The 9,427-nt window shown below is 43.8% G+C and overlaps 1 protein-coding gene across 1 annotated transcript in view; it reads left to right on the forward strand.

Annotated features, from left to right (window-relative positions):
- Window positions 1-8,558, forward strand: part of DDOST (dolichyl-diphosphooligosaccharide--protein glycosyltransferase non-catalytic subunit) — a 10,300-nt gene extending 1,742 nt beyond the window's left edge. Inside the window, exons 2-11 of the mRNA XM_088462078.1 lie at window positions 700-810; window positions 3,985-4,071; window positions 4,194-4,297; window positions 4,384-4,478; window positions 4,558-4,651; window positions 5,759-5,907; window positions 6,028-6,175; window positions 6,468-6,588; window positions 6,725-6,831; window positions 8,068-8,558. Of these exons, the coding sequence (XP_088318204.1) occupies window positions 700-810; window positions 3,985-4,071; window positions 4,194-4,297; window positions 4,384-4,478; window positions 4,558-4,651; window positions 5,759-5,907; window positions 6,028-6,175; window positions 6,468-6,588; window positions 6,725-6,831; window positions 8,068-8,217 (1,166 nt within the window). The 3' untranslated portion in view covers window positions 8,218-8,558. The remainder of the gene's footprint in view (window positions 1-699; window positions 811-3,984; window positions 4,072-4,193; window positions 4,298-4,383; window positions 4,479-4,557; window positions 4,652-5,758; window positions 5,908-6,027; window positions 6,176-6,467; window positions 6,589-6,724; window positions 6,832-8,067) is intronic.
- Window positions 8,559-9,427: the final 869 nt, after the last annotated feature.

Here is a 9,427-nt window from a genome sequence, read left to right on the forward strand (position 1 = left end):
AGCTCATCTCCCAGAAATATGCGGAGGAGAGGTAGAAATCAGTTGTCCTACTGAACCCCCCCCCATGTCCAAAACAGGTGCATGGTGCCTCCTGCAGCAGTGCAGAACTAGCGAGTGCATATGTTAGAGTTCTTTATATTCCCTCAGTTTTGGTGGTTATGTAATGTTTTAAAAGCATAATGGTCACTTGGGCTTCTATCCTGAGAATTAGTACGTATAGAGCTATAATACAATGTGCTCGTGAGTAGCTGTTTAAAGCTAGGTGTACACCTATACAACTACCTTGTCAATCACCTGATATTGGCTTAATAGTTGTATAAGGGTGTATGCGTAAGTGATAGCCGATAAATGGCATAAAACATTCCTGTGAATGGCCAGATCGGGAGGTCTCATATTATTAGCCGTTTAATATATATTGGAGAACGCACACAGTAGCGCAGTATGTATGCGGGTCACGCCGATCTGATTTGCTGACTGACCGGGATAGTGTGCACCGGACTTTACAGCTACTGGGGAACTATATCAGATTTGGAAGTGCATGCAGGCAGCAGAGAGGTGCAGTCCGAGAAGATTTCTTACCGTATATATTGAATGTATGATTTTATTTCAGACAATTTTACTTGTATGATGGAGAGATTCTGTCAGCACCAATTGCTTATTTAGGTCACTGATCCCACAACTCTATGGTCTGTGTTGCAGACAGGGGCTTCGACCTTTCTTTCAAGACCGCTGATGACCCGAGCCTGTCCCTAATCAAGTATGGCGAGTTTCTGTACGACAATCTGATCATCTTCTCGCCGTCAGTAGAGGGTTTGTATTTACCTTGTGTGTCTGTGTATATCTGCTCCATATCTGTAATCTTCTGGTTCCTAGAACGGGGGACTGGAAGCTGCAGTGTTGCCTAATGGCAGAACTCATTGTCTAATGCAAAGCTTTACTCTAGCAGTAACTGGTATTAATAGCACCGGCACCAGTGTTTAATCTTCATTTTTACAATGCGCCTAGTATTAGCTGATGCTTTCTGATTCCGTGTCATATGAAAAACATAATTTCTCCTATTTCTTACAATAAACTAAAAATAAAATCTAAAAAATGCACATTGTTATTCCTCACTCCATTCCAACAGACTTAGGGCCATATTCAATTAGAAGCGAAAAGCCGAGAGCCGCGAAAAAGTATCGTCGACTGCGACTTTTCGCCAGACAGAAACTTATCTCCGTATTCAATTCCATCCGCTTTTCACATACGCAGAAAGTGAATGCAATGTAAAGAGAAAAGAAGGGCAACATTTTTATTTTGGGGTGCAAAGGTGGGGAAACCTCTCAGCACCCTTGGGACAGCCCCCCAAAGGATAACTGCATTAAAAAAAAACCTTAAAAAAAAATGAGGAACACCCCAAAAAAGTACTTTGAAATTTGTGGGTGAAAAAGCACAAAGTGGGGGGGAAAAGTTCGAAAACTAGCGAAATAAGGTTCTGGGGGTGCTCTAAGAAGGGGTCATGTGTTTTTGGGATTGCAGGTGCTTTTTTGGGAGTGGAAATTCGCAATTAAAACTGCACTTTAGAGACATTTAAAATATGCTAGCACCCATTTTCAGGTACCCCAAATTTGCCAGGATTACTTATTTTCTCCAAAGAATTCTGCTTTATGTAATTTTTCACCACTCGTGCAAAGACGCTAATTAGAGGCAATTGTGGAAACTTACTGTAAGTACCCCAAACAGTTTTATTAGAGCTAATCGGGCACTACTACATTGAGCCCCAATGTTTCTGCATCTTTTGGGGGGGTTCAGGCTGATTTCCCCGATTCTGACACCACTTGTCGCCTGTTTTGACTTTGCTTGTTTCCGTTTTCGCGTCTTTTGGAATTGAATAGGGCGATCGCGGGTACGCGCACGATAAGTTTCCACGGCTAAAATACGCGATGTAGGCAAAGTCCGGTATGCAAAACTTTATCGCGTACGCAAAACTAATTGAATACGGGCCTTAGTATGTAACTTAAAGTGAAAGGTTGATTAAGTAGAATCCTGGTAGTGTAAAAAGAAGTAACTACCTCAAATGATATGCTAAGAATGCTATAAAATCCAATTACTTGGGAAGATATAAGCGCACTGTGTTTTTTAGGGTGGGTACACACCTAAACTATTAGGAATCATGCCGATGTTCAGGGTGAATTGCCTTCACCTTGGACATCGCATAATTGCCGGTATTAAAAAAACAGGGTTGCATAAAATTGGATTTAAAATAAAAAAATGAATCAAAAAAACGATTTATTTGATTTAAATAGGTTTTTATATAAAACTTTAAAAAAAAAAATAATAAACGTTTAAACATTTAAAATGTTTACTTTAAAAAAAATTTTTTATATAAAATCCTATTTATATCCCCCCAAAAAATCTGATTTAAATAAAAAAAAATCAGTTTTTGATACATTGTTTTTTTATTACAATCAAAAGATATCACCAAGTGTGTCCAGGAGGCGCTCCTACTAATGTAAAATAGAAATTCTCGATTCATATGTCTCTCGGTATATCCGTCCACCAGAATTTCTTTATTCCCCGGATAATCACCTCAAAGAACAGATAATGAAATCATAGTGTAATATTTAGAGTACTGATGAATTAATTTCAATAATTATGATATTCAATTACCCCAAGAATTGGTCTACCGATTAGAGTAGACAATCAGGCACTGTCAAGGATAATCCTTACGACATAGACTGCAATCTCCTGTAGTTACTTCCAAGGTTCACTGTTCCAAAACCATCCCACAGGATATACAAAGCATAAAGAAAAGCTCCAATAGTGTATTAACGTTTTATTTATACAGACACCATACAACATAAAAATCAAGTTAAGATGGACCCTTACCAAGTATAATGGTCTACTAGTGTAACAAAGTAGACAGATCTTACTTTTTGAAACATGGGTGAAAGAAGCCCGGGCGTCCCCAAGAGTCACCAACCACCAGGTAAGGTCCAGAAAATATCCAAATATCCAAAGAAAATAACATTCACATGTGAATGTTATTAGAAGCTGTATAAAAGTGGGTCTTTTTACCTCTTACCTTATGCCTTGAGAAAGATACACGTTGGAAAAAGAGGTGATTTGGATATTTTCTGGACCTTACCTGGTAAGATCTGTCTACTTTGTTACACTAGTAGACCATTACACTTGGTAAGGGTCCATCTTAACTTGATTTTTATGTTGTATGGTGTCTGTATAAATAAAACGTTAATACACTATTGGAGCTTTTCTTTATGCTTTGTATATCCTGTGGGGATGGTTTTGGAACCCTGAACCTTGGAAGTAACTACAGGAGATTGCAGTCTATGTCGTAAGGATTATCCTTGACAGTGCCTGATTGTCTACTCTAATCGGTAGACCAATTCTTGGGGTAATTGAATATCATAATTATTTAAATTAATTCATCAGTACTCTAAATATTACACTATGATTTCATAATCTGTTCTTTGAGGTGATCCGGGGAATATAGAAATTCTGGTGGACGGATATACCGAGAGACATATGAATCGAGAATTTCTATTTTACATTAGTAGGAGCGCCTCCTGGACACACTTGGTGATATCTTTTGATTGTATTTATTGTAAAGTGTATGGTGACACTTCTTTTGCATTAAGGAGTCTGAGGGGCTGCTAATTGCGCACGTGTTATTTTCTAAAATTCTTTTGTTTATTGTTTTTTTATTTAGAAAAAAAAAATAACGATCACTTGTTCCGTCCTTCATTAAAATGTATGGCGCCGCATGCGATATCATGTGATTGGCCGTGCAGTACAGCCAATCACACAATATCGCATGCGACCACGGGAGCGTGCAATCGGGCATACACACTACACTATATGCCCGATTTGGCTAAATTCGAGCCGATGTGGACCCAGCCTAAGGATTACCTGACAATAAAACCTGATACTTGCCGTACATACAGTATATGCAACCAGTAAAATGCCGCTTGTTGTGTCTTGCAGATTTTGGAGGCAACATCAATGTAGAGACAATCAGCTCATTCATCGATGGTGGTGGCAGCGTGTTAGTGGCCGCCAGCTCTGACATAGGTAAGTCAGAGATGGTAGATGTAAGAAGTCTGTCTATCCTCCTCAATGCGATGGTACAGTCCGCGACCTGTAACTGCTAGCCCCCTTGCTCGTGTCCTGACTTGAGGGATCTTCTTTCACAGGGGACCCTCTGCGGGAACTGGGCAGTGAGTGCGGCATTGAGTTTGACGAGGAGAAAACTGCAGTCATTGATCACCTGAACTGTGACATCTCCGACCCCGGCCAGGTACGTACCCCGGAGGGTAACACTTCTATCCTCACTGCGGCTTGGGCAGAACTCTTCCTGTGTGAAGTCTCTGTTTTTCCCCTTAGCACACCCTGATTGTGGCTGACTCTGAGAACCTCCTGAAGGCCCCGACTATAGTGGGGAAATCCACTGTGAACCCCATTCTCTTCAGAGGTGTCGGGTGAGTGTTTATTTACACCTTATTCTTCACCTCGATGATATTTGATGTTCTCTAACATTCCTCGTCCTGCTCTGTGCAGCATGGTGGCCGATCCGGACAACCCCCTGGTGCTCGACATCCTCACCGGTTCCTCCACCTCCTACTCTTTCTTTCCTGATAAGCCCATTACACAGGTACGTGCTCTTGCTGATTACAAATGCCCGGAAGGACTCGATCCAATTAGGTGCAAATTGCAAGTAGTGAGTTTGTTTCTTTAAACTCGCAGACTTCGCCGCGAACCGCGCTCCCGACAATTCTCCAACCCAATAAAAAATGCCTATTGGCACTACTTGCAGCGGAGGGGTGCGAATTAACTGAGATTTGCGAGAAATGCATGAAAATGCGGGGAGACCATCCTGGACCCCCCAAAATTGATAATTTTGTTAGCCAGATTGTATAGACTGCTATTTGTGGGCATTCGGAAGGACCGATAGGTTTCGAAATGGTGTCAAATGGCTGATTTGTTTGTTTTTGTTTGTATTTTTAAATGCAAGAAAATGTTAAAAAATAAACCTTTTTTAGTTTAATCTCAAACTAAACGAAAAATGCAAAAAAAAAAATAGGAAAAAGGGTGATTTTGGGATACTTTGAGGGCACCTTGGAAAAAATGGAAAAAAAAATTATAAAAACAATAACTTTTCAACTAAAAAATTATTGTAATTAAATTCGGGGTGCCTAAACTAACGAAAAAGTTGATTTGGGGGTAATTTGAGGACTTTTTTTTTTTTTAATCTCAAAAAATGACATGTAATTATTGGAAAGGGTGTCCAAGGGGTTCAGCACGGTGTCTCCACATTTTAACCTTTTAAAATAAAGATTTTCCTTCCATCTCTCACTCTCAGGGAGGTGCGAGTAGAAACTTGCAAATTCAGTCTGACCAGTGCGAGTTGCTAATTGGATTGCAAAAAGGAACTCGCTATGCCAATTCAAAGTGGAAATAGCAACTCTCATCTCGCAATTCGCAACTAATAGGATTGACCCTTAAGTGCAGTATGGCTGCTGCCAGCTGTGGTGTTTATAAAGTATCACACATGGGGAAAGTGCATATAGAAGAGAACCAATCTATATCATACCGGTTAAAGTGTAACCTCAAAAGTCTGTGTATATTTTATATATGTACAAATGTGTAGAGGGTAAGCAGCATCCAGGTTAAATATTCTGTGTAGCGATTTTATTATGATTGTTGTTCCCCTGTATAATTAGCGTTCTCCCGCTATTTACAATCTCTTTCCATTGGACAGTATCCACACGCAGTCGGGAAGAACACTCTCCTGATTGCGGGACTCCAGGCCAGGAATAACGCTCGCGTAGTTTTCAGCGGATCTCTGGATTTCTTCAGCGACGCTTTCTTTAACTCCGCTGTGCAGAAAGCTGCCCCCGGTTCCCCCAGGTACTGCGTGTGGCCCATTGATCTCCCCTTATAGCCCCCGATCGAAGCTTCATCTTAATGCCATTCCTGCTGGGATATAAAGGAATGAAGCACAGACTATCATCTCTGCTCTCCCTTCAGGTTTTCCAAGACTGGGAATTACGAGTTGGCTGTGGCTCTGTCCCGCTGGGTGTTTAAGGAGGAGGGCGTGCTGAGGGTCGGCGCTGTGTCACATCACCCTGTCGGAGAATCGGAACCCCCCAGTGCTTACACAATCACTGACCTTGTGGTAAGGACGTAGGCCGGTGAGGTTGAGGTGCGAAGCTAGCACTTGGCATTATGTCTGCAGCTACCTAGTCCACCCCAGTATCAGAGCTTCAGGGGCCTAGCAATGCTGGGTCACCCCATCAGGGCCACCTTCCCACGCATAGACCCCACTGCCACCAAGATGCTTTGTTCCATCCTGGGACCACACAGTATAGCCACCAGTACTGAGCGTGTGATCCAGCACTCATCCCATCTGGGTGCTGGGACACATCTATGCCTGTCCGTCCAGTCATTGTCTTATGTTATCCCCCCAGGAATACAGCATCGTTATTGAGAAACTCTCGGAGGGCAAGTGGATCCCCTACGATGGAGACGACATTCAGTTGGAATTTGTCCGCATAGATCCGTTTGTCCGCACATTCCTGAAAAAGAACGGTGAGTTCAACCCCCTCCACTCCATTCTGGGTTTTCTTGGCAGTGGTTTGGCACCCTATGGTTGCTTCAGAGTGTGGCGCGTTCTCTTGGCTCATTGTTCCTGTTGTCCGGTATCTGTAACTCGTCCCTTCCACAGGTGGGAAGTACAGCGTCCAGTTTAAGCTCCCAGATGTGTATGGTGTGTTCCAGTTCAAAGTGGATTATAACCGCCTAGGATACACTCACCTCTACTCTGCCACACAGGTGAGCGCTTATTCTCATGTCCGCGATATATTTATAACCTGGCTTAGCAGATGTGATTTTCTGTTCTAAATGTACTCTCGTGTGTGTGTGATCATGCAGCAATTCATGCATCTTTACACAGGAAACTGAGGTGCAGAGGAGGTGCGACCACTTGTGACCTTCGACAATTAATGCTCTGCATTTATCCATAATAAATTGTTAAAGAACTCTGCAAGCATTCTATAAAGCCTTGAAAGTACTGGCCAGATCATTGATGAGTCTAGCAGAAAAGTTAGAGATGTTTGTGAGCAATGAGAGGAGAGGCTGCCGCAGAGTGAGTGTGCGGGTTTATCGAGGATTGGGCCAGTGGGAGTGTAGGAAGGCTTTTATACACATGCAGGTGCGCTGGAAGCTATGAGGACAGATAAGAGGGAGGCCAGGCAGGAGGAGCATGGAGATGATAGTCCCCATATAGTTTGATTAACATGATGGGCGAGGAAGCGTCTGATCCTGGTGATGTTGTGGGTAGAGGTGGCAGGCTGGCTGGGAGACCGACTGGATGTGGGGAGGGGGCATTTTAGTTTGACCCACCGTCAATGAAGAACAGAGGCGAGAATAATGTCCACAGAGGGAGAGATGGAGACTCTAGAAGAGAGGAAGCTGATGAGCTCTGTTTTAGGTCTGGTAAGCTTTATTTATCTATAGGACATCTATGAGGAGAGAACTAGACACACGAGAGAAGGGGATCTGTCATGGGAGGAGAGGAGGGGGCATAGAGGTGGTGCTGGAGTCCTAAGGAGTGGATGTACTGTACAGAGAGTAGGAAAGGGCATAGAGCTGATCCTTGGGGTCTCCAATTAGAAGAGGGGAGGACCAGCGGTAGAGACAGAAGGACTGGTTGGATAGGTAGGAGGTGAACTAGGAGAGATTAGTGAAATGCATGGTATACAGGAGGAAAGGGTGATTATACTGGAGAGGCAGTACATGGCTACAGATCAGCTAAAATGGGAGGAGAGACATTGGATGGTAGTTAGAGAGAGGTCGCCTTTGCTTTTACCCCTCTCCCCCATCATAAACGAATGTCTGATAAGAAAGTAAGAGGACACAAGATCAATAGTGGTGCTTCTAATAAGCTGTATGTCACAGAATGTACACGTCATATAAATGCATTTTTATGGGATTATTGTTGATTTTACTGCACAGTGCAAAATTTACTAATGCCTGGTTTAACCAATCCCTCCCCCCTTCATCATGCAGGTGTCTGTACGCCCTCTCCAGCACACACAGTACGAGCGATTCATTCCCTCCGCCTACCCGTACTACGCCAGCGCCTTCTCCATGATGATCGGCCTCTTCATATTTAGTGTTGTTTTCCTACACATGAAGGAGAAGGAAAAATCTGACTAGGTGGCCAGTGATTCAGCACCACGCACAGGGAGGACACTGACCAAGCAGCGGAGGCTGGAGCAGGGGTGTGGGAGGGGTCTTACGTGACGGGGGTAAAGGAGGAATGCTACTGTAATGAGGGTTTGTAAATATCATGTCCTTTATGTAAGCACTCATGTGGTTGAGGGTGTAGCTGGTGTAAATGGGGGAAACACGGAACCAGATGCAGTGATACAAGCTCATCCTCCCACAGAAGATTGGCTCACGTGGGTTTTGTTTTCCATTCGGGTTTTGGACTTTAATGGGCACTTGATGACTAATGTGACAAATTCTATGAAGAATAAAAGTCTGTTTCCCCCATATTCTTTTTCTGCTCTGAAATGAGGAATATCCACAAGTTGTCTCCTCCGCCCCCGTTCTTCTATACCTGAAGTTCTCGATGTGACATCTACCTGTGCCATGGGTACAATATCTGGTGTAAAAGGTTCCCCCTGACACACATCTCAGGTACACGCGTCCCCTGCTGTACAGCCTCTGGCCACTTCCGGGTATATACCCCCCCCCCCCCCCCTTCCAACCCTGTCTCCTGGACATTGGTGTATCTATAATGGGTGCAGTGCGCACAGGCCCCTGGCTCCAGAGGGGCCCACACTGCACGCCCTTCATCCATGTTATGTAATACCCCGTCGTACTCCCGCAGCTCCGCACAAACCATCGGTAAGTAGATTCTGATACTGTGCTTTAGTCTACTGCGCATGCGCTCGGTCTTCGGGGAAAGTAGCACAGAAGCCATTTTCCCGGCAATCTGCACATGTGCCGTAGAAAAATTGGCGAAATATATGGCTGCCGCACCACTTTCTCAGACTGGCTCATGTGCAGTAGACGCTGGCAAAGCACCAGTCTACTAGACTATGCCGTCTAGAGAGGAGGGGGCCAGAATGGAGACTATACATGTGGCCCCCTCACTAAATACACTCCTGTGGTTTCCACAGTTCACCCCACCCATATTTAGACCTAGAACATCCTGGAGTACCCTCTATGGATGTTATAACATACCCAAGCTCCTTTTATATAAATGTGGGTAATGACACAGGAGCTCCCAGTATAGATGCAGGAAAGGTCTCAGAAATCCTTCAATTATGTGGGAAAAGCCCCTAAACTCTCTGATATGAGTGCTGGAAAAAGTCCCTGAGAACCCTGATATGAATGCGGGCAAAGTGCCCGAGCTGCC

Source organism: Taudactylus pleione, unplaced genomic scaffold, assembly GCF_031769625.1.
Source record: "Taudactylus pleione unplaced genomic scaffold, aTauple2 ptg001146l, whole genome shotgun sequence".
Classification (NCBI taxonomy): Eukaryota; Metazoa; Chordata; class Amphibia; order Anura; family Myobatrachidae; genus Taudactylus; species Taudactylus pleione.